Source organism: Manis pentadactyla, chromosome 2, assembly GCF_030020395.1.
Source record: "Manis pentadactyla isolate mManPen7 chromosome 2, mManPen7.hap1, whole genome shotgun sequence".
NCBI lineage: Eukaryota > Metazoa > Chordata > Mammalia > Pholidota > Manidae > Manis > Manis pentadactyla.
Window position 1 is genome coordinate 204,960,854 of NC_080020.1, and position 26,264 is coordinate 204,987,117.

The following is a 26,264-nucleotide window of genomic DNA, read 5'->3' on the forward strand; positions in this document are numbered from 1 at the left end:
GTTTCCTTTTATCCCTTTCAAGTTGAAAAAGAATCAGAACCTGAGGAGGAGGCAGATGAGGATGAAGGTCCTGTACCAGTTATAGTGGAGAGTGAAAGCTATGTGAACCTTAAGAAAAAGATTTCCAAAAGATATGACTGGCAGGGAAATTCAATACATGCTGAAAATGCTAAAATCTGCAAGCAGTTCCGAATAAAACAGGTAGGATATTCTGAGAGACTGGTTAGCATTGTCTCCCCAGTGAATGGATGGAGTAGGAATTCGGAAGCTTTGCTTACTCCCCCAGTATCCTTCTATTTCACCCTGAGTGGTTGGTTTATCTGTATGCCACAGCAAACTTAGGTGCATGTTCTAGATAGTTTTGGAAATTCCTATGGCTGGTAAAAATGAAACACACACACACACATATACCATATATTCTCAGAATTATGGCTTTGGTTCTATGATATGATAAGTGAAATGAAAATTAATAATGTGATTTACATTAGGTAGATCAGTATAGAAAAGAAAAAAATAAGGAGGGACATTAATTAATTAATTCTATTTCCAAAGTTGTGTTGTTTTTACCTTATTCAGAGGAAGATTATTTTAAAAGAACCCGTAGGTGAATGTTAGGGCAGAGTTGGCTATAGGATAAAGAGGAGTTGCTTTAACAGTTTGGGAATTAGATTAGATGCTAATGGCCCTTCTAGTTCTAAAGTTCTGTGATTCTGATTTTGGACCCAGTATAACACTATCACATATACTGTGCAATATCCATACAACTTCAAAATGAGTAGAAAATTGCACCATAAATAATATGGTAGAAAAAGAAAAATTGCACATATAATTTGGTGATGAATTTGTATGGTAAAATTATATGCAGAAAATGATGTGTTAGTATGCATCTTTTACATTATTCAAAAATACAACCATAGTTTCAACATACAGTATAATGTTTATAGCATTGGCATTAGATGTCAGACTGAGTTACATATATGGTAATACTTGACCAGAAAAAAACATTTCATGAGTTCTCTACTATTATTGATTTTTGTGCAAGTCTGATACTATATAGAACTATGCTGTCCAATATGGTATCCCCTAGCTGTGTGTGTCTATTTAAATTTAAATTAAGTAAAATTAAAAATTCAGTTCCTCAGTAGCACTGGCCACATATCAAGTACTCAATAGCCACTAGTAGCCAGAGGTTGCTATATTAGACAACACCAATATAGAACATTTCTACAGAATTTTATTGGACAGGGCTAGTGTAGAGACTATTCCAAGGAAGAGCTGAATAGGTGCTAAAAAAGAGGGGTTATTTTTCTTAATAAGATTCAGTTTATTAAGATGAAGGAAAACCACACAGATTCCACAGCTTATTCTAGCTTATTCTCTGAGCAGTGCAGCCTTCTGTCTAAAATCAGCATCAAACCACAACAAATCTGCAAATTCTGTCTTTCAAAAAATTGTTAGAGAGCAGAAAGGGTGGGCCTAACTATGAGAGTCCACATTCAGAGCTTTGTGAAAGGTGATTCCAAGTAGCCTAACTGATGCCTTATCTTTTATATTATTAGGCTTCCAGACAATTCCAGTCAATTCTGCAAGAAAGGCAATCACTCCCTGCTTGGGAAGAAAGGGAAACCATTCTTAAATTGTTGAGCAAGCATCAAGTGCTTGTTATAAGTGGTATGACTGGGTAAGATGCAATTTATTTGTAATGGAGCTTTCATCTGTAAATAGGGTATGTACCCTTGTTCCTATAACCAGTTATACTTTTAAAAATAAACCAGTAGATGGTATTCTTTGAGCTTTTTCTTGTCAAATATCAAGTAATATATTTATTAGGCTCTAAAACAGAGCTTAATATTGCAGCATTTGTAGCCAAAAGAGCCAACTTGCAAAAAATAACAAAATTCAGAAATCCATCCAGGAATTTATAAGTATTGTACATCTCTGGCTTGAGATAATTTTAAGGCAAAAGGCCTAGCTGAAAGCTTTTAATAAGGCCCACTTTAGAATGTAAAGGGTAGTTCCATAGCATTTAGCTTAAAAATCTTTTCGTCTTCTAATTTTATTCTGATTTCCTTAGAGCTTTTTTATTTGCTCTTTTAAGAACGACTTAGAGTACATTGTTTTTCCTGTTTCACATTTCCCATATGTTAATCCAAACCTATTTAGCAGGAACAAGTTGCAGACTTTCTTTAGTTCTGTATTCAATCTAATTATTACATTTATGCAATCAGAGAATATATACTCACTGATAATAGTAGTAACTTTTTATCTTTCAGTTCTTATCTTGTTATTTAACCTCAGTCCACTTATAGCCAAATCAGTACACATCAGAGGGGAAAAATATGAAGTATTTGAATAGCAATAAGATAATACTCCTCTTTCTTTAGGATTCATATGTAGAGTTCATATTCCTAGAGGCACTTATAGACCTTAATCTAATGTCTATTCAACAGTACCAATTTTACAAATGACACTAAAGTATTAATTTGATTGCCCTGTTAATCTGAGTGCAAATTCCTAAGAGTTATCAGCTGTAGGTAGTAAGTCAGTAGCCAGGTCTAGAAGATAGATGAAACTGAACAACTTTTAGCTTTATCGCTTTCCTCATTGCATTTGATTGCTTCTCTGATTAACTAGCATTTGAAAACTCTCATTTTAGGACTTATTTGTTTTGACATACAGATGTGGGAAAACAACACAGATTCCACAGTTTATTCTGGATGATTCTTTGACCAGGCCACCAGAGAAGGTGGCTAACATAATCTGTACCCAACCCCGACGAATCTCTGCAATCTCAGTCGCTGAACGTGTTGCTAAAGAAAGAGTAGAAAGAGTGGGTCTGACTGTGGGATACCAGATCCGATTAGAAAGTGTCAAGGTCTGTATGCTCTGCTCTTTTCCTGAAAACATAAATTTACCGTTTTCAAATATAAAGAGTTTTGGGGGTCTGGAGATTCATTGGCAAGTCAGTAGGGCTATAGTCTTTTTAGAAGTATTTTGGTAGAAGAACTCTAAGAGTTCTTATTTGAGTGTACTTAATTTCCTCTATAAAGACTAAGTGATCCAGTAAATACTTCCACTCTTAAACCTGGGACATGGTCCATTTAACCAAATCAGGAATGGACAGAATTGATTTCATCACTTATTGTTTTTATGTTTCATAATAAATTTTGAATGCTTTTTATGAGTCTTAAATTTAAAATTTTGATATGAAGCAGAAAACTTGTCCTGTCACCAGCAGGAAATTCTGTGTTCAGTGTGGTTTCATATTAAATGAAATGCTGGTATTTTCAATATTCGTTATCCATTCAAAATGGCTTTGCCAGTTTCCTTTTTTTCAAAAATTTCATAAGTGCTTTCTACACCCTTTTATATGCAAGTCCTCAGCCACCAGGCTGTTATACTGCACGACTGGAGTGCTGCTAAGAAGGCTAGAAGGAGATACAGCTCTGCAAGGAGTCACCCATATCATTGTTGATGAAGTTCATGAGAGGACAGAAGAAAGGTAAAACAAAGATTTCCAAATGAATAACCACACACATAAAATGAAGACACGGCTGAAAGAATTTTGTTCTGCTTCCAATTCAGTTTCATAGGGCTGGAGAAGAAGGCTATAGGGAAAGCCTACGTTAGAGAAGAGGAGCTACTTTCCTGATCTGCAGAATCTGTAATACTAAAAATGCTAGGAAAGCCCATGTTCCTCACTAGAAGAGTCATCATGTTAGATGGACCTTGTCTCATGGGAGATACTTAATCCCCTTCTGATCACCATGCTGAGCTGGGCACTGTACTTAGCAGAAATAACAGATGTAATACATGCTGTAGCGATGAATTGGTGAATACGTGCTTCCTTCTTTGCTCGTTTGGTCGATCATTCAGTCCTAGCATTTATCTGTGTGTTTATTGAGCCTGTATTAAGTGCCAAGTGATCTTTTAGTTGCTGGAGATACTATAGTGAACAAGCATATATGGTACCCCTTTGTCTCTTATGGTCTGGGAGGAAAAACAATGAACAAGTAAACAAATAATTACAAATTGGAGAATGTATCATGAAGGAACAAACAGGATGCTGTATTTGGGGGGAGAGGTCCGTGAGATTGTCAGGGATCAGATATCAGAAGAGATGACACTTAAAGTAACACTGCAGTATGAAAAGGAGTCCTATGTGACAAATGGGGGCAAGAAAGGCCAACATTCACAAAGATTCTGCAGTGGGGAAGGGCTTCTTGAGTCCAGAAACTGGAGGAATGCCAGTGCAGCTGGTATGTAGTAAGTGAGCGGGTAAGTGGCAGGTGGAAAAAGCAGAAACCAGACCTTCTAGGGCCTTATACGCCATGTGTAACAAAGCACTGCATTTTGTTGCAATGGAATTAAAAGTCATTTAAGGGTTGAGGCATAAAATCAGAATTCTCAGTATTTAAAAAAAAGGCCCAGGTAAATAGATGGCATTAATCATAGCTTTTCTCATGTAGATCATGCTCTAGAGCAATAAAAAAAAGAACACTAGTGGGAGAAAAGAGAGATGACCCAATGAAAATTATGAAGCTTTCCCAAAAAAAGACTGTGCTGTTATAAATATCTTGAAAAGAAGAAAGGAAAATCTAAGTAAAGCTGGGAATCTGATAGAAAAGCAGAAAATAGCTAATAGCAGAGCAAAAAAACAAAACACATGTGAAAAGAGGCCTCAGCTATTGCTGATAAAATGTTTTTAAGAAATGAGCAGGGAGGACGTTGCACCAGAAGACTATGAGAAGAAATAAATACATTGATAATACTGGAAAGTAGGAAATAATAAGAAAATAAAGAAAAGAGTTTCACATAAAAAGAATAGATCAAAAGAAAAAAGATAATTCCTAGAATAAAACAATAATACTTTTTAAATTACTATATAGAAAACACTGGAAATATTTGAGGGCAAGTAATCTTTTTATAAAGTTTCCAGAAAAGAGTGGGGAAAAAAGTAATGATGTCATTTTGCAGCTAAATGTTCAAATCAACATTTGAAAGAAGAAAAAAAATTTTTAACAGAATCACTGAACTTGGAAGAGATTGTTCAAATAAATCATCCAATCAGACTACTAATATTTAAATGATTGTATTATAAAAATAAATGAAAAGATTTAGGGGAAATTATATCCAGTGTAGTTTTGAATATGAAGAGTAGCTTTGGGTTTCATAACATTTATAATTCCACAAACTCAGGGACACTGGATAGTACTGGATTTGGTTTTTGGCTGCAATAGTATTCTCAAAAAGAGAAAGGCATTTATAAAGCCTGATGACCTGTAGAATATCAACAATTAAAAATTCAAAACATTTTTCACATTTAAGTAATAAATTGCACACTGGAAGAGGAGATTCAGTGATTTACAAATACCAATCTTTGGGAAAGAAGTGTATAAATTACAAGGAAAAGTAGGAGAATATTTGCTAGCTCAGATTGAAAAAGGCAAAAAATAGGAATAGGATCAAGGAGCCACGATCAGTAAAAATATAGTCAAGATTAAAGGATGAATGTAGAAAAGTTACAGTTGTGTTTAAAATTTTTAATAAATTTCCCGATCACAGAGATAACAACATGATTACTCTAAACAGAAAATATCAGAATGTCAAGAAGAATAATTTCTGTTCCCTATAAAATTACTAATTACATGTTATAATTTTGGTCTGTTAATTGTATTCAGAGTTAATGGAGAGAAGTGGTAGAGAGATGTTGGGATTATATAGTTTTATGTACTGCTTTTTATCTAACAGTTAACATGATAGCATGAACTGTCTTTGTAATTATTATTAATAATTGCATGAAGAAATTCTAAAGTATTCATGTACCATAAATTACATTTGTCTGTTATATTATTTTCCTTTTCCCTAAAAAAGAAAATAGTCATAAATGTAATTAAATTAGCTCATTAAATTAAAGAGAACTAAATAGTACAAGAATGTGCTCTTAATAAAAATTCAAGCAATAGAGATAAAGTATTAGTCCCCCTTAACACTCCCAAACCATTCCCAGTCCCTTCCCCAGAGTTAACTGTGGTGTCAGATTGGTGATGTGTCCTTCTATACACTGTTATCTATGTTTACTTGGCTAGAAATAGGTACTTTTTGTTTTCTGACCTTTTCTTTCTTACACAAATGATACATGCATTTTGTAAGTCAGTGAAAGACCTACTATGTCCATGCATTGTTCTGGATTACTGGAGTAGTGAAGAAAATAGACCAAAATCCTTGTCCTTACAGAGTTTATATTCTAATAGGTGAGACCAACAGTAAGCAAGATAAATAATTAAAATATAAAGTATGTTAAGTGCTAAGAAAAGAAAGGGTGATGTGAAATGCAAGAGAGGAGAGCATTTGAACTTTTAAATAGGTTGTACAGGAAAGGCCTTGTTGAAAAGATAATCTTTGAGTAATGAGTTGAAGGAAGTGAGGAAGCTACCTGTGTGAATGTCTGGGAGAAGCTTACTGCAGGTAGGTGGATAGCATGTGCGAAGGACCCAAGATACATGCTTCAGGGACACCGAGGACAGTGTGGCTAGAGCTGAGTAAATAAGGTAGAGAGCAGTAAGAAATGAGTGGTGCAGATGTATCATATAGGGCCTAACTTGCTGATGAAAAGTTTCATAAGTTATTGAAGGATTATGAGCACAAGGGTGGCATGAGAAGATGTACATCTGAACAAAATTATTGATCTTCTGTATATTGAGAATAGATTGCAAGGGGGCAAGGGCTGAAGCACAGAGACCAGTTAGGATATTGCTATGCTACACTACATAACATTCTACAGCTTGGGTTTTTTGGGCATTTTTCCCTAACAATATGTGTTAGGGATATTTTCAGGCCAGTATCTAGAGCTCTACACTTTACCTTTTATCTGCTGCATGTTATTCCATAGAGTGGATGATTTTTTTTTTTTACAATTACCACTTCTTGGTTTATGGACATTTAGGTTGTTTCCATTGTTTTACTATTACAAACAATGCTATAATGAAAATCTTGGTATATGCCTCATACTCATATGTATATGGATTATCACATGCAATAATAGGTCCTACTGGTATGTTGATTGTTAGTACACTGAACTAAGCATATGGGGGAGAATTGATTCTTGATAATATTAAGGCTTCACATCTAGGAATATGACACATCTTTATGGATTTTATAATTTTTTTCACATGTGTTTTATACATGCCTTGCTAAAGTACATCAAAAGTTACTCATTTTCACCTGTTGAATTTGTTTGATCTTCAGGTGTTTCTTTTATTTCCTCCAGTGACTTCTTGCTGCTAGTTTTGAAAGACATTGTGTTGCAGAGGCCGACTCTTCAAGTTATTCTAATGAGTGCAACTTTAAACGCTGAACTCTTTTCAGACTATTTCAATTCCTGCCCAGTTATTACTATACCAGGTGATTAAAATGTATGATTAAAAATGCATTGTTCTAATCAAATTATTTGGAAGTTCATTTGAGATATAAATTACTGGTATTTATACCTCTTTCTAGAGGAGTGGTTAGTTATAACAAATAAAATCATGGCCATATAATGAAATTAATAAAGAGGTTACATTGTACCCATTTGCTGGAAGATTTCAGTTTTGTATACTTTTGAGGAAAGTCTAGGTTGTTAGGATTTCTAGCATTCCATTTGCGTTTAACATTGAAATGTGGGTTTATAATGGTAATCTGTCATAAAGAAGGAAGTTGTGTCTATGTATAGCATATTTGTTCATTGCTGGATTCTGCTAATTTCTTGACATTGGCCCATTCTGGGAGAAAGTGAAGTTGGATTGTCTGTGTCTTCTTTGGTCTTTCACTGTGGGATTAATTTACCTTAGGCTTTGGTTTATCCTCCTGCAATTGATTGCCAAAGGGACAATTTGGAAGCACTGATGGATGAATAATAGTACTATCTGCTCTAGTTATAGAGAACATTGACAATAGATTTAAAGAAGATATATGCTTAATCTAGAATACAATTGCTGATTGTTTAAAGGTCTCCTGTAAGGCAGGAGGGATGGGTGGGAAAGATTTTACAAGTTGAAAAGAAAAAAAGAGGTTAAAAATCCGTTAGCAGATGATGACCTCTCTACTTATACACTTGTTCTCTTTACTAACTGGAATCCATCCCTTCTAAATACTGTAAAAAAAAATTTTTTGTGTGTGATACTTTTAAGACCACAGAACAAATAGTACCTTATTATGCCAAGCTTTAAGAGAATTTTACCTGTTTCGAGATAGTTGAGCAAGTATTCTGAGACTTTCCTATTTAATTCCTTTTTTTCTAGGTCGTACATTTCCTGTTGATCAATTTTTTCTGGAAGATGCAATTGCTGTGACAAGGTAAGGAAGATGTTAATTAAGTTTTGGTGTTTCAGAACCGGAAATTATTATTTTACATCAGTGTGCCAGGATATTAATAAATGTGGGTTTTTTTCCTAATTTTTCTATTTCAACATTTTGTTTTCCCCTTTCTTGCAGCAAATATTTACTATACAAATTTGCAATTCACAGGTAATATTGTATGTTAAAAGAGTACTGGCTCTGGAACCCTAATGTAAACTATGGACTTTGCGTGATAATGTGTCTATGTAGATTCATCAGTTGTAACAATTGTACCACTCTGGTGAGGGATGTTTATAGTGGGGGAGGCTATGCATTTGTCAGGGCAGAGGGTATATGGAAAGTCTCTGTACGTCTGCTCCTTTTTGATAGGAACCTAAAACTGCTCTAAAAAATAAAGTGTATTAAAAAATGACAAAGAACCAAATATATGGAGAATTTAACTAAAAAAAAAAGTAGAGTACTGATTCTGCAGACAGACTACCAACATTTAAATCCCTCTTCTTACTAACCATAACACTGTTGAGTAGTTTAATCTCACTGTGACTCAGTTATATCTGTGTAAAATGGATTTATTAATAGCAGCTGCTTACAAGGTTAATTAATGAAGATTAATAAATACTTGGAGTTAATACTTGCAAAGTATTTAAAACTGTGCCTACCACATGGTGATACTTAATAAATGTTAACTATTATTATCACCCTCATTCTACCCCGGGGAGTTTACTGTATAATATGAGTGTAAGGTGTCTAGAATGTTAGTACTGGGTAGAAAATGGTAACGTCTGTTGGATGCAAACTAATTTCTCTCCTTTGAAAGCCCTGCTTCCTCTTCCTATTCTTTGAGCTTGAAGATTCCCCAGGTTTTTATCCTTGCACTGTTTCTTCTCACTGTTAAACTCTCCCTTCACTCTCATGGCCTCATGTGATTTTAGCTCTCACTTCTGTGCCGTGAACTCCCAGATCAGTATCTTCCTTCTTGATGTCTGAGCACCAGAATGAAAACACCCTTGATATCTGACACCTTAAATTAAGAATTTTTCTCCTCCTTGTTCCTTCCATTTCTAATAAGCCTGCTTCCTAATTCTGTTTTTATTTAGTGGTACAATATTCTCAACCTAAAAACCCAAAAGCCATGGCTATCAAATTTTAATGTGCAATAAGCAAAGTTAGGGAACTTATTACAATTATTATTTTCTGGGCCCTATCCCACTTCTCTGAATGTGACTCTCTGGAGAAATCATCTTTCAACTAGTATACATGTCTTTTTTCTTTCACTTTTTCAAACTCACTACCTCCACAATTATCTTAAGACAGCCAAAACCATTCCAATGTTTTCCCCACTAGAAATAGGGTAAGCTGGCACTAGGGGGCCAGCAGAACCCCTAATTGGTGGAAGAATAGCCCATGAATTTGGCAGAAACAGGGGAACATTCTGCTGAATAAGCAGATTAAATAGGTGAATATATTTGCTCTTCACCAACAGACCCACATACACACAGACACATTCTTCTGTCTTTCCTCCTCAGGTATGTGTTGCAGGATGGAAGCCCATATATGCGCTCCATGAAACAGATGTCAAAGGAGAAGCTTAAAGCTAGGCGCAACAGAACTGCATTTGAAGAAGTGGAGGAAGATCTGAGGCTCTCCCTTCACCTCCAGGATCAGGATTCTGTCAAAGATGCAGTGCCAGATCAACAGTTAGATTTTAAGCAACTCCTGGCCCGCTATAAAGGTAATGTGCTCCTGGGGAAATGCTGTAATTATGCCAAACATAAGTAGTTTTTCCCTCCACCTAATTCAAAAGAACACAAATACAGCTCTTGTTTCATTGCTATGTTGTCTTTATCAGAACAACCTTAAACTTAGAAGAAAAGTTCAAACACATGTTAAATTATAATTGTTATTTATTTACCAATGGGTTTTCTTTTTTCTGATTATGAAAGAAATGTCTTCTTTATTGAAAATGTGGGAGGTGGTAAAATATAAATTATATTCCTGAGTATTTTATAACTTTTTATTTTGGTATGATTTCAAATTCAGAATTAAAGTTTGCAAGATTATACAATGAACTGTCATGTGTTCTTTTCTCTGATTCACTAATTATTAATATTTTGCCTCATTTGTTTTATCCTTTGCTCTGTGTTCATGCATATATTATTTTTTCCTGAGCCCCCTTGAGAGTAAGTTGCAGATATGATTCCACTTAGCCCCTTATATTTCAGTATTTTTTTCCTAAGAAGAAGTACATTCTCTTACATAAGCATAAAAAATTATCAAAATAACAACATTTAACTGATAACAATACTGTTATCTAATCCACAGTCCATATTCTAATTTTGCCAATTATCTCAATAATGTCCTTTATTGCTATTTTTTTCTGGTCCAGGTTCCAGCTCAGGATTACATATTGTATTCAATCACCAATGTTTTTAATTTCTTTTGATCTAGAAAAATTCCCCAGCCTTTATTTTTCTTTTATAACTTTGACAATTTTTAAGAGTTTGGGCCAGTTATTTGTAGAATGTCCCTCCATTTGGGTTTTGTCTAATGTTTCCCCATGAGTAAGCTTGGGTGATGGGTTTTTGGTTAGAAAACTACAGAAACAATACTGAGTCCTTTTCAGTACATCATATCGGGAGGCACATGATGTTGATTTGTCCTATTATTTAGGGTGTTAACTTTGATCAGTGGGTTAAGGTGATGACAGCTAGGTTTCTCCCCTGTGTAGTTACTGTTTATTCTCTCTGTATTTAATAAGTCATTTGTGGAAAGGTATTTGAGACTATTTAAATACCCTATAATAACCTCAAAATTTTACCCACTAGTTTTAGCATTACTCGTGGACTTTTCAACATCTTTTGAGGGTCCACCCTGTGCTGAGCATTTTTATATATGTTGTTAGAAGCTCTCTCCTACCCTGCAAGACCCAACCTAGCTATTCTTTGTTCCTAAATAGTCTTCTATATGTATTGGCTGGGCTAAAGCCATAGAAACCCCAAGAATACTACTTTTGCTGTCTTCCTTAAAGCCTAGACCAGAGACAGGTCTCAGCTGCTCTTCCTGCTCTCCTTCCCTCAACAGCCACCCAACTCCTTAGTACTTCTGAGAAAAAAGTGTTTACTTTCAAGAAGTAAGAGCCTCCAACCCTCTGTTACTGCTTATGTAGGAAAAGAGGGAAGTGAGTTTCCCTTTTCTCCTTATACTTATAGAGAAGACTCTAGTCCCAATCCTGCATGGGAAATGGTAAATATCAAGGAATTCGGGCATTAGCCATTGTTGTTTAGGAAGATATGCATAGCTCCTAAACATTTTTTCACTTAATTTTCCCAACATCCTGAGAAAAAAGGTTGAAAGTCTACACTTGTATCTTACAGACCTGGGTTCAACTCCCCAGGCTCTCATAAAACCAGCTGCATAATCTTCAGCAACTTCATTATCCTCTCTATAGCTCTATTTCCTTATCTATAAAATGGAGTTATTTAGAGGATTATGTAAGATAATATATAGTGCCCAGGCAGTAAGTGCACATTTGTGATTCTGATTAAAATATGTCTGATTCTAAAGTTTCTCTTCTTTCTGTATACCATACCAACTGGTAATTTCCGTTTACTTTATTAAATTATGGAACAGGAAATCCTTTTGGTTTCTCCTTTAATATTTAGGAATTTTCTTAAGAATTATAACGGGGTCTAAGCCATGCCTTTCTAACTGCAAGCATAGAGGTTACCAAAGGTCAGAGAGTACTTTCTGAGAACTCCTTTCTAAGGAAAGAGGATAGAGGATTTGAGGTCAGGAAACCTGTCTCTGCCAGTAGTTTCTGGCTGTTGCTGGGCAGATTACTTGGCTTCTGTGAGCCTCCCTTTCCTTGTTATAAAAAGGCTTCATCAGTTTATCTCAGTGCCCTCTTCTACTTTTCAGAAAATTAAATAATGTTCCAGAGCTCAATTTTGAAAACTTTTTCGAGTCAAAAAATAATGACACTAACAAATGGAAACTCATCCCATGCTCTTGGCTAGAAAGAATTAATATTGTCAAAAAGGCCATCCTGCCTAAAGCAATTTACAAATTAAATGCAATCCCTATCAAAATACCAACAGCATTTACATTTCCCTATATGGCCCCAGAAGATGACTGGTTAGCCGGAGACAGGTAAGATTCCTCAAGGGAGGAACAACCTAAGACAGGCACAGTCGCAGGAGGGCCATCAGGTGAGAAATTGGGGATCAACAGAGGTGAGGCTTAGAACCTCACCCCCCCTGTTTTGAGAGAAATCTTCTGCATCCATGGATGTTTTGTTGCCCTTGTCTAGCTTGGATTAATACTTAGTCTATAGGCACAGACCTGATCATCTACATTTGCCCTCTTACAGCACTAAATTATGTTTTCTACCTTTATCTTGCATCTACCTACCACTTCAGCATTTTATTAAAAAAAAACAATAATAATAATAATAAGGGAGAAATGTGGGATTCACTTATAAATCAAGTATAAAAATCAAACGAATAATCATATCTGACCTGATTGTTTATAGTTCATGAAGCGTGATCAAAACCGGAAGTTTCTGTGATATGACTGCCCTTGCACTGTTCACCATGTAAGAACTTTTTCACTATGTAAGAACTTGTTCACCATGTAAGAACTTGTTCGTTATGCTTCAGAAGATTGGAGATTGTTGAGAATTAGGCTTGGGGTTGATTAATTATTGTGCATTGAGTCCCCTATACAGAATTTTATTGTTGTTAACAACCATTTGATCAATAAATATGAGAGATGCCCTCTCAAAAAAAAAAAAAAGCCAAATAGTAAATATTTTTGGCTTTGCAGGCCATGTGGTCTCTCTCATAACTACTTAACTATGCTGTAGTAGCATGAAAGCAACCACAGACAATATGTGAATACATGAGCATGGCTTTATTTCAATAAATCAGTAATTCTGTAACAACTTCCTATGTTGACAGATAGTAATTACACAGGTTGGGATGCGCATCTAATAATTAGATAATTGTAGAATCATTGTGTTGTATACTTGAAACCAACATAATACTGTATATCAACTATTATTCAGCAAAAAAAAAAAAACATAGGCAGCAGGCTGGATTTGGGCCCTGGACTATAGTTTACTGACCCTTGTTCTAATCCATGAACATGGTATATCTCTCCATTTATTTAGGGCATGTTAGTTTCTTTCAGCAATGTTGCATATTTGTTGTTGTGAATCTATTCCTAACAATTTTATGTAATTCATGTAATTTTATTGTAAGTGGAATTAAAAATCATTTTCTAAAAAAAAAAAAAAAAAGTGATAGTAGATTTAAAGTAGTCATGAAGGAAGTCTTAAAATGTAATATTCCAGAATTCTAGCCCAGGGACATTGAAGGAACTACAGCACATAATTCAAATCTCTTGAGCAAGAAGCCACACATCCATGACAAATGGTAGCCATTGGACCAAAGGCATGGGGAGATTTTTATTTCCCACTCTCAATAATCAGGCACATGACTAATTCTAGCAAAGAAACTATTTGGGGGAGAAAAATAGGAATTACATCCTCTTTTATATTGTATGATCTTTTTCTTAAAAGCTAAAATTTGTAGTGTTTATGTAACACTCTTCAAAGACTCTGACCAGAAACATTGCATTCATTACTGATTCAGAAAAAAGAAAGTGTGAAACTGAAAATAATGAGGAGCAATAAAAGAATTAAAACAGAAAAAAAAAAAACCCAACAGCATTCTTCAATGAACTGGAACATATAGTTTTAAAATTCATATGGAACCACAAAAGACCTCGAATAGCCAAAGCAATCCTGAGAAGGAAGAACAAAGCAGGGGGATCTCGCTCTCCCAGCTTCAAGCTCTACTACAAAGCCACAGTAATCAAGACAATTTGGTACTGGCACAAGAACAGACCCACAGACCAGTGGAACAGAATAGAGAGTCCAGATATTAACCCAAACTTATATGGTCAATTAATATATGATAAAGGAGCGATGGACATACAATGGGGAAATGACAGCCTCTTCAACAGCTGGTGTTGGCAAAACTGGACAGCTACCTGTAACAGAATGAAGATGGATTATTGTTTAACCCCATACACAAAAGTAAATTTGAAATGGATCAAAGACCTGAATGTAAGTCATGAAACCATAAAACTCTTAGAAAAAAACATAGGCAAAAATCTCTTGGACATAAACACAAGCAACTTCTTCATGAACATATCTCCCCAGGCAAGGAAGACAAAAGCAAAAATGAACAAGTGGGACTCTATCAAGCTGAAAAGCTTCTGTACAGCAAAGGACACCATCAATAGAACAAAAAGGCATCCTACAGTATGGGAGAATATATTCATAAATGACAGATCTGATAAAGGCTTGACATTCAAAATATATAAAGAGCTCATGTATCTCAACAAACAAAAAGCAAACAATCCAATTAAAAAAGGGGCACAGGATCTGAACAGACACTTCTCCAAAGAGGAAATTCAGATGGCCAACAGGCACATGAAAAGAGGCTCCACATCACTAATCATCAGAGAAATGCAAATTAAAAACATACTGAGATATCACCTCACACCAGTAAGGATCGCCACCATCCAAAAGACAAACAACAACAAATGTTGGCGAGGATGTGGAGAAAGGGAAACCCTCCTACACTGCTGGTGGGAATGTAAATTAGTTCAACCATTGTGGAAAGCAGTATGGAGGTTCCTCAAAATGCTCAAAATAGAAATACCATTTGACCCAGGAATTCCACTTCTAGGAATTTACCCTAAGAATGCAGCACTCCAGTTTGAAAAAGACAGATGCACCCCTATGTTTATTGCTGCACTATTTACAATAGCCAAAATATGGAAGCAACCTAAATGTCCATCAGTAGATGAATGGATAAAGAAGATGTGGTACATATACACAATGGAATATTACTCAGCCATAAGAAAAAAGCAGATCCCACCATTCGCAACAACATGGATGGAGCTAGAGGGTATTATGCTCAGTGAAATAAGCCAGGCGGAGAAAGACAAGTACCAAATGATTTCACTCATCTGTGGAGTGTGACAACAAAGAAAAACTGAAGGAACAAAGCAGCAGGAGACTAACAGAACCCAAGAATGGACTAACAGTTACCAAAGAGAAAGGGATTGGGGAGGATGGGTGGGAAGGGAGGGATAAGGGGGAAAAAAAAGGTGGGGGGCATTACTATTAGCACACATCATGTAGGGGTGGGGTATGGGGAGGGTTATACAAGGCAGAGAAGACAAGTAGTGATTCTATAACATCTTACTACGCTGATGGACAGTGACTGTAAAGGGGTATGTGGGGGGGACTTGGTGAAGGGGGGAGTCTAGTAAACATAATGTCCCTCATGTAATTGTAGATTAATGATACCAAAAGGAAAAGAAAGAAAAGAAAGAATGACAGTCCTTTAAGTATTAATTATTTTAAAATGCCAAGCTATTAGTTTTTTAAAAATTTATTTTCACTTCTCTCTCTTTTTTCAGTCAGTTTATCCTTTCCACTTTTTGAAAAATCTGGCTGCTTGGAATCTTAGCAAATAAGAATTTTGCCAAGATTCCTTCTTTGACTTCCACTCCCAACAACACCCTATTTGTGTAGCTTATTTCTTCCTTTCCTTCATTTTTTACCTACACAGAATTCACTGTGCCAGAAAAACATTGTTTGGAAACTGCTTTTGCTTTTCTTCAAACTTTTCAGCATAATGTAGGAAGCTTCCCTTCCTTGATACCAACTACACTTATTTTGTTCCAGTTAGACTGTATTTAGGGTAATGGGCTTTAGGAGGAGAAAGGTCAGCAGTGTCTGTAGAGTTTGTCTCCCCAAGAATATGCTATTTTATTTACTTATTTTTTTTTTTAAATAATTATTTTTTATTGAAGGGTAGTTGACGCACAGTATTACATTACATTAGTTTCAAGTGTACAACACAGTGATAAAACATTTATATACATAATTCTAGGTTCCAGCTATCACCCTACCAAGCTGTTACAATATCTTGACTATATTCCTTATGCTATACATTACATCCCGGTTACTTATTTATTTTACCATTGGAAGTCTATCCTTTTTTTTTTTTTTTGTGAGGGCATCTCTCATATTTATTGATCAAATGGTTGTTAACGACAATAAAATTCTGTATAGGGGAGTCAATGCTCAATGCACAATCATTAATACACCGCAAGCCTAATTTTCGTCAGTCTGCAATCTTCTGAGGCATAACAAACAAGTTCTTACATGGAGAACAAATTCTTACATAATGAATAAGTTACATAGTGAACATTACAAGGGCAGTCATCACAGAAACTTTCGGTTTTGCTCATGCATTATGAACTCTAAACAGTCAGTTCAAATATGAATACTCATTTGGTTTTTATACTTGATTTATATGTGGATACCACACTTCTCTCTTTATTATTATTATTTTTAATAAAATGCTGAAGTGGTAGGTAGATACAAGATAAAGGTAGAAAACATAGTTTAGTGTTGTAAGAGAGCAAATGTAGATGATCAGGTGTGTGCCTGTAGACTATGTGTTAATCCAAGCTAGACAAGGGCAATAAAACATCCACGTATGCAGAAGATTTCTCTCAGAACAGGGGGGGTGAGGTTCTAAGCCTCACCTCTGTTGATCCCCAATTTCTCACCTGATGGCCCCCCTGCGACTGTGCCTGTCTTAGGTTGTTCCCCCCTTGAGGAATCTTACCCGTCTCTGACTAACCAGTCATCTTCCGGGGCCATACAGGGAAATGTGAAGTTGGTAAGTGAGAGGGAAGCCTTATTGTTTGAAAAGGTTAGCTTTTTACTTCTTTGCATATTTATGCCCTGTGGCTTCTATGCCCAGCATTTGTCTTGAGGTATCTTTACCACTTGGAAGAATTATGATACTCGGTAAATTTGATATGAGGCACGAATTCTATTTAAGGGTTGTAATTAGGAAGGAAGAAGAAAAGCTATAGAAGTAGCAGGCGGGAGAAAACATGGGAAGATTGATTGTTTCTTTGACATATCTTCTTGTAGAGTAACTTCAGCATGTATAGGTTTTAAGCCACTACTTAAATTGCGCACACACATTAACATAATAGGAGTATAGTTACATAACCAAAGCATATCTGTAATTACCAGCCATCTCCAGTGAAACCGAGAAAACCAGTTAGGCACCTTAGGCATTTGTGAAAACTTATCTATGATATGGTGGGTATTGTCCAACTGAACTTGAACAGTCTGAGAGAAATCAGACAAATTAAAACAACCCATTCCTGGGGAATGTTCACATCCCTTATGTTCTTTTAACAGTAAATAGTCTGTAGTTGTAAGATTTTGGAGCGCTACAATTTGCACTTCTCCTAATTCTTGGTTGAGTTCCAACAGTATAGATCCAGTCGAATTTGTTGTTTTACTGTATGCACAGGCCAGCTTAGATATCTCCTTCCTCATTCCCATGGCAAGTCCAGGAACTGGTGGGATGAGTGCATCTACAGCTGTAGCAGTGCATGGATCTTTGTTGGGGTTTTTTGATGATCATCTTCTGGCATGAGTCTTCCAGAGAGTGCTGATGTTGGAAGTTCTCTTTCATATCGTATCTTAGTTCATTTTCGGGATAGCCCAGTTAGGCTTTGATCTTCTGTATAGACGCAAACAGACCCTTTGCCTACACTTTTATATGCCCTTTATACCCTTATGTAGAACTCATTGGAGGTTACCACACAGGAACTGCCCTTTTTTTTTTTTTTTTTTTTGGTATCACTAATCTACACTTACATGACGAATATTATGTTTACTAGGCTCTCCCTATACCAGGTCTCCCCTATAAACCCCTTTACAGTCACTGTCCATCAGCATAGCAAAATGTTGTAGAATCACTACTTTCCTTCTCTGTGTTGTACAGCCCTCCCTTTTCTCCTACCCCCCCATGCATGTTAATCTTAATACCCCCCTACTTCTCCCCCCCCTTATCCCTCCCTACCCACCCATCCTCCCCAGTCCCTTTCCCTTTGGTACCTGTTAGTCCATTCTTGAGTTCTGTGATTCTGGTGCTGTTTTGTTCCTTCAGTTTTTCCTTTGTTCTTATATTCCACAGATAAGTGAAATCATTTGGTATTTCTCTTTCTCCACTTGGCTTGTTTCACTGAACATAATACCCTCCAGCTCCATCCATGTTGCTGCAAATGATTGGATTTGCCCTTTTCTTATGGCTGAGTAGTATTCCATTGTGTATATGTACCACATCTTCTTTATCCATTCATCTATCGATGGACATTTAGGTTGCTTCCAATTCTTGGCTATTGTAAATAGTGCTGCGATAAACATAGGGGTGCATCTGTCTTTCTCAAACTTGATTGCTGCATTCTTAGGGTAAATTCCTAGGAGTGCAATTCCTGGGTCAAATGGTAGGTCTGTTTTGAGCATTTTGATGTACCTCCATACTGCTTTCCACAATGGTTGAACTAACTTACATTCCCACCAGCAGTGTAGGAGGGTTCCCCTTTCTCCACAGCCTCGCCAACATTTGTTGTTGTTTGTCTTTTGGATGGCAGCCATCCTTACTGGTGTGAGGTGATACCTCATTGTAGTTTTAATTTGCATTTCTCTGATAATTAGCGATGTGGAGCATCTTTTCATGTGTCTGTTTGCCATCTGTATTTCTTTTTTGGAGAACTGTCTGTTCAGTTCCTCTGCCCATTTTTTAATTGGGTTATTTGTTTTTTGTTTGTTGAGGCGTGTGAGCTCTTTATATATTCTGGATGTCAAGCCTTTATTGGATGTGTCATTTTCAAATATATTCTCCCATACTGTAGGGATCCTTTTTGTTCTATTGATGGTGTCTTTTGCTGTACAGAAGCTTTTCAGCTTAATATAGTCCCACTTACTCATTTTTGCTGTTGTTTTCCTTGCCCGGGGAGATATGTTCAAGAAGAGGTCACTCATGTTTATGTCTAAGAGGTTTTCGCCTATGTTTTCTTCCAAGAGTTTAATGGTTTCATGGCTTACATTCAGGTCTTTGATCCATTTTGAGTTTACTTTTGTATATGGGGTTAGACAATGGTCCAGTTTCATTCTCCTACATGTAGCTGTCCAGTTTTGCCAGCACCACCTGTTGAAGAGACTGTCATTTTGCCATTGTATGTCCATGGCTCCTTTATCAAATATTAATTGACCATATATGTCTGGGTTAATGTCTGGATTCTCTAGTCTGTTCCATTGGTCTGTGGCTCTGCTCTTGTGCCAGTACCAAATTGTCTTGATTACTATGGCTTTATAGTAGAGCTTGAAGTTTGGGAGTGAGATCCCCCCTACTTTATTCTTCTTCCTCAGGATTGCTTTGGCTATTCGGGGTCTTTGGTGTTTCCATATGAATTTTTGAATTATTTGTTCCAATTCATTGAAGAATGTTGCTGGTAGTTTCATAGGGATTGCATCAAATCTGTATATTGCTTTGGGCAGGATGGCCATTTTTATCTTGTAGTTTTCAGAGTATAAGTCTTTCACTTCTTTGGTTAGGTTTATTCCTAGGTATTTTATTTTTTTTGATGCAATTGTGAATGGAGTTGTTTTCCTGATTTCTCTTTCTGTTGGTTCATTGTTAGTATATAGGAAAGCCACAGATTTCTGTGTGTTGATTTTGTATCCTGCAACTTTGCTGTATTCCGATATCAGTTCTAGTAGTTTTGGGGTGGAGTCTTTAGGGTTTTTTATGTACAGTATCATGTCATCTGCAAATAGTGACAGTTTAACTTCTTCAATACCAATCTGGATTCCTTGTATTTCTTTCTTTTGTCTGATTGCCGTGGCTAGGACCTCCAGTACTATGTTAAATAACAGTGGAGAGAGTGGGCATCCCTGTCTAGTTCCCGATCTCAGAGGAAATGCTTTCAGCTTCTCGCTGTTCAATATAATGTCGGCTGTGGGTTTATCATAGATGGCCTTTATTATGTTGAGGTACTTGCCCTCTATTCCCATTTTGCTGAGAGTTTTTAACATGAATGGATGTTGAACTTTGTCAAATGCTTTTTCAGCATCTATGGAGATGATCATGTGGTTTTTGTCTTTCTTTTTGTTGATGTGGTGGATGATGTTGATGGACTTTCGAATGTTGTACCATCCTTGCATCCCTGGGATGAATCCCACTTGGTCATGGTGTATGATCCTTTTGATGTATTTTTGAATTTGGTTTGCTAATATTTTTTTGAGTATTTTTGCATCTACGTTCATCAGGGATATTGGTCTGTAGTTTTCTTTTTTGGTGGGGTCTTTGCCTGGTTTTGGTATTAGGGTGATGTTAGCTTCATAGAATGAGTTTGGGAGTATCCCCTCCTCCTCTATTTTTTGGAAAACTTTAAGGAGAATGGGTATTATGTCTTCCCTGTATGTCTGATAAAATTCCGAGGTAAATCCATCTGGCCTGGGGGTTTTGTTCTTTGGTAGTTTTTTGATTACCGCTTCAATTTCATTGCTGGTAATTGGTCTGTTTAGATTTTCTGTTTCTTCCTGGGTCAATCTTGGAAGGTTGTATTTTTCTAGGAAGTTGTCCATTTCATCTAGGTTTCCCAGCTTGTTAGCATATAGGTTTTCATAGTATTCTCCAATAATTCTTTGCATTTTCGTGGGGTCTGTCGTGATTTTTCCTTTCTCGTTTCTGATACTGTTGATTTGTGTTGACTCTCTTTTCTTCTTAATAAGTCTGGCTAGAGGCTTATCTATTTTGTTTATTTTCTCGAAGAACCAGCTCTTGGTTTCATTGATTTTTGCTATTGTTTTATTCTTCTCAATTTTATTTATTTCTTCTCTGATCTTTATTATGTCCCTCCTTCTGCTGACCTTAGGCCTCATCTGTTCTTCTTTTTCCAATTTCGATAATTGTGACATTAGACCATTCATTTGGGATTGCTCTTCCTTTTTTAAATATGCTTGGATTGCTATATACTTTCCTCTTAAGACTGTTTTTGCTGTGTCCCACAGAAGTTGGGGCTTAGTGTTGTTGTTGTCATTTGTTTCCATATATTGCTGGATCTCCATTTTGATTTGGTCATTGATCCATTGCTTATTTAGGAGCGTGTTGTTAAGCCTCCATGTGTTTGTGAGCCTCTTTGCTTTCTTTGTACAGTTTATTTCTAGTTTTATGCCTTTGTGGTCTGAAAAGTTGGTTGGTAGGATTTCAATCTTTTGGAATTTTCTGAGGCTCTTTTTGTGTCCTAGTATGTGGTCTATTCTGGAGAATGTTCCATGTGCACTTGAGAAGAATGTATATCCCGCTGCTTTTGGATGTAGAGTTCTATAGATGTCTATTAGGTCCATCTGCTCTACTGTGTTGTTCAGTCCTTCCGTGTCCTTACTTATTTTCTTCCCAGTGGATCTATCCTTTGGGGTGAGTGGTGTGTTGAAGTCTCCTAGAATGAATGCATTGCAGTCTATATCCCCCTTTAGTTCTGTTAGTATTTGTTTCACATATGCTGGTGCTCCTGTGTTGGGTGCATATATATTTATTATGGTTATATCCTCTTGTTTGACTGAGCACTTTATCATTATGTAGTGTCCTTCTTTATCTCTTGTTACTTTCTTTGTTTTGAAGTCTATTTTGTCTGATATTAGTACTGCAACCCCTGCTTTCTTCTCACTGTTGTTTGCTTGAAATATGTTTTTCCATCCCTTGACTTTTAGTCTGTACATGTCTTTGGGTTTGAGGTGAGTTTCTTGTAAGCAGCATATAGATGGGTCTTGCTTTTTTATCCATTGTGTTACTCTGTATCTTTTGATTGGTGCATTCAACCCATTAACATTTAGGGTGACTATTGAAAGATATGTACTTATTGCCATTGCAGGCTTTAAATTCGTGGTTACCAAAGGTTCAAGGTTAGCCTCTTTAGTATCTTACTGCCTAACTTAGCTCGCTTATTGAGCTGTTATATACACTGTCTGGAGATTCTTTTCTTCTCTCCCTTCTTGTTCCTCCTCCTCGATTCTTCATATGTTGGGTGTTTTGTGCTGTGCTCTTTCTAGGAGTGCTCCCATCTAGAGCAGTCCCTGTAGGATGTTCTGTAGAGGTGGTTTGTGGGAAGCAAATTCCCTCAGCTTTTGTTTGTCTGGGAATTGTTTATTCCCACCATCATATTTGAATGATAGTCGTGCTGGATACAGTATCCTTGGTTCAAGGCCCTTCTGTTTCATTGTATTAAATATATCATGCCATTCTCTTCTGGCCTGTAGGGTTTCTGTTGAGAAATCTGACGTTAGCCTGATGGGTTTCCCTTTATAGGTGACCTTTTTCTCTCTAGCTGCCTTTAACACTGTTTCCTTGTCCTTGATCTTTGCCATTTTAATTATTATGTGTCTTGGTGTTGTCCTTCTTGGATCCTTTCTGTTGGGGGTTCTGTGTATTTCCGTGGTCTGTTCGATTACTTCCTCCCCCAGTGTGGGGAAGTTTTCAGCAATTATTTCTTCTAAGATTCTTTCCATCCCTTTTCCTCCCTCTTCTTCTTCTGGGACCCCTATAATACGGATATTGTTCCTTTTGGATTGGTCACACAGTTCTCTTAATATTGTTTCATTCCTGGAGATCCTTTTGTCTCTCTCTATGTCAGCTTCTATGCGTTCCTGTTCTCTGATTTCACTTCCATCAATGGCCTCTTGCATTCTATCCATTCTGCTTATAAACCCTTCCAGAGTTTGTTTCATTTCTGCGATCTCCTTTCTGGCATCTGTGATCTCCTTCCGGACTTCATCCCATTTCTCTTGCGTATTTCTCTGCATCTCTGTCAGCATGTTTATGATTCTTATTTTGAATTCTTTTTCAGGAAGACTGGTTAGGTCTGTCTCCTTCTCTGGTGTTGTGTCTGTGATCTTTGTCTGCCTGTAGCTTTGCCTTTTCCTGGTGATAGGAATAGTCTGCAGAACTGGGACGAGTGACGGCTGGAAGGACTTCCTTTCTTGTTGGTTTGTGGCCCTCGTCTCCTGGGAGAACAGCGGCCTCTAGTGGCTTGTGCTGCGCAGCTGCGCGCAGACAGGGTTTCTGCTTCCTGCCCGGCTGCTATGGAGTTAATCTCCGCTGTTGCTGTGGGCGTGGCCTGGCTCGGGCAGCTACTCCAAAATGGTGGAGTCGCGTTGGAGCAGGAGCGGCTGGGAGGCTATTTATCTCCGTAAGGGGCCTCCCTGCTCCCTGCAGCCCAGGGGTTAGGGTGCCCAGAGATCCCCGGATTCCCTACCTCTGGATTAAGTGACCTGCCCTGCCCCTTTAAGACTTCCAAAAAGCACCCGCCAAAACAAAACAACGACCACCAAAAAGAAAAAAGAAAAAAATTTTTAAATTAAAAAAAAAAAAAAAATTTTTTTAGTTAAAAAAAAAAAGGTGGTCGCTTGTTTTTCTTTATTCTCCGGTGCCAGTCTCAGGCCTCTGCTCACCGGTCTTGCTGCCCTGTTTCCCTAGTATTGGGGTCCCTATCCCTTTAAGACTTCCAAAAAGCGCTCGCCAAAACAAAACAGCAAAAAAGCAAAAAAAAAAAAAAATGGTTGCGCACTTTTCTTATGTCCTCTGTCGCCCAGCCTCCAGTGCCCGCTCACTGTTCTTGCTGCCCTGTTTTCCTAGTATCGAGGGCCCTGCACTCTGGCCCGGATGGCTGGGGCTGGGTGTTCGGCAGCCCTGGGCTCCGTCTCCCTCCCGCTCTGCCTGCTCTTCTCCCGCCGGGAGCTGGGGGGAGGGGCGCTCGGCTCCCGCGGGGCCGGGGCTTGTATCTTACCCCCTTCGCGAGGCGCTGGGTTCTCTCAGGTGTGGATGTGGTCTGGATATTGTCCTGTGTCCTCTGGTCTTTATTCTAGGAAGTCTTTGTTATATTTTCATAGATATATGTTGTTTTGGGAGGAGATTTCCGCTGCTCTACTCACGCCGCCATCTTCCACCCCTCCTATTTACTTCTTTATCTATCTTTTTTTTTAATTGAAGTACAGTTGACATATAATCTTGTATTAGTTTCAACTATACAACACAGTGGTTTGCCAGTTATCCACATTATTAAATCCTCACCCCAACTAGTACAGTTACTCTCTGTCAACATTGAAGATGTTACAGTATTATTGGCTATAGTCTCCATGCTGTACTACTATCCAACTTATAACTGAGAATTTTTGTGCCCCTCTATCCCTCTCCCACTCCTACCACTTATCCCAACCCATCCCCTATGGTAACCACCAGTCGCTTCTCAGTGTCTATGAGTCTACTGCTATTTTGTCCATCTTGTTCTGTTTTATTTTTAGATTTCACAAATATGTGAAATCATATGTTATTTATCTTTCTACCTGGCTTATTTCAGTTACCATAATACCCCCTAGGTCAATCCATGTTGTTGCAAATGGCTGGATTTCTTTCTTTCTTATGGCTGAGTAATATTCCATTGTATATATATATATACCACATCTTCTTTATCCATTTATCTATTGATGAACATTTTGGTTGTTTCCATATCTTGGCTATTGTAAATAATGCGGCAATAGACAAAAGGTGCGTTTATCTTTTTGAATCAGGTATTTTGTTTTCTTCAGATAAATTCCTAAAACTGGGATTGCTGTGTCACATGGTATTTCTACTTTAAGCTTTCTGAGGAACCTCCAAACTGCTTTCCACAGTGGCTACACCAATTTACATTCCCACCAAGAGTGTATGAGGGTTCCCTTTACTCCACATCCTTGCCAATACTTGTTGTTTTTTGTCTTTTGGATAGTGGCCATTCTAAGTGTTATGAGGTGATATCTCATTGTGGTTTTGATTTGCATTTCCCTGAAGATTAGCAATGTAGAGCATCTTTTCCTGTGTCTGTTGGCCAGCTGTATTTCTTCTTTGGAAAATATCTATTCAGGTCCTCTGCCCATTTTTTAATCAGGTTATTTGTTTTTTTGTTATAGAGGCTTATGAGTTCTTTATATATTTTGGATGTTAACCCCTTATCAGATAAGTCATTTATGACTATATTCTCCCATACACTATTTGTTCTTAAAAAGCTGAGGCTTACCAAGATGTGGAAGCAACCTAAGTGTCCATCAATAGATAAATGGATAAAGAAGACATGGTATATATTCACAATGGAATATTATTCAACCATAAAAAAAGAAATCCTCCCATTTGCGACAACATAAATGGATATAGAGGATATTAGGCTCAGTGAAATAAGCTAGGTGGAGAAAGACAAATATCCAAATGCTTTCATTTATTTTTGAAATATAAAAACAAAGCAAAACAGAAGGACAAAATAGCAGTAGACTCAGATGCCATGAAAGGACTAGTGGTTACCAAGGAGGAGGAGGTGGGAAGGATGGTGGGGGAGGAGGAAGGGGATTAAGGGGCACAATAATTCATAATCACAATATAAGTTGGTCATGGAGATGGTAGTACAGCACGGAGAATACAGTTTATGATTCTGTAACATCTTACTATGTTGAAAGATAGTAACTGCACTGCAGGGGTTGAGGATTTGATAATATTGGTAACGGTTGAACCACTCTTGTGTATTTGAAACCAACATAAGATTGTACATCAATGATACTTTAAAAAAAAAAAGCTGAGGCTTGTAGTACAACTCAGAAAACTGTATCTTTAATTAGACCTCATAAATTAGAAGGAGTTGCAGATCCTTAACCTGAAAGTCAATGGACAGACTTCAGGCATGTTTATGAAACCAGTAAAACCATACGTATTTTTCAGGGAAGATTCCTAACTTTTATTATTTTCCCAAAGGAGACTACAGTTAAGTATCACTGTTGTAAAGATGCTGATGAAAGTTATGGTCTCTTTCTGTTGATTTCCCTGGGTTACCATAACCTGGACTTCCATCTGAACTAACTCATGATTTGGCTGAATCTGGAAGGGATTTCTGAAATGTACTTGACCTTGAATTTTGTTCTAGGATATAAAGTGGCAATAAATGTGTGA

At 37.1% G+C, this 26,264-nt stretch overlaps 1 protein-coding gene across 2 annotated transcripts in view; it reads left to right on the forward strand.

The window, feature by feature from the left end:
• DHX57 (DExH-box helicase 57) overlaps positions 1-26,264 on the forward strand; it is an 85,579-nt gene that overhangs the window by 23,541 nt on the left and 35,774 nt on the right. For both annotated transcript variants that reach the window (XM_057497275.1, XM_057497274.1), the window contains exons 6-12: positions 23-201; positions 1,560-1,681; positions 2,680-2,875; positions 3,378-3,502; positions 7,271-7,404; positions 8,283-8,337; positions 9,867-10,072. In XM_057497275.1, the coding sequence (XP_057353258.1) occupies positions 23-201; positions 1,560-1,681; positions 2,680-2,875; positions 3,378-3,502; positions 7,271-7,404; positions 8,283-8,337; positions 9,867-10,072 (1,017 nt within the window). The remainder of the gene's footprint in view (positions 1-22; positions 202-1,559; positions 1,682-2,679; positions 2,876-3,377; positions 3,503-7,270; positions 7,405-8,282; positions 8,338-9,866; positions 10,073-26,264) is intronic.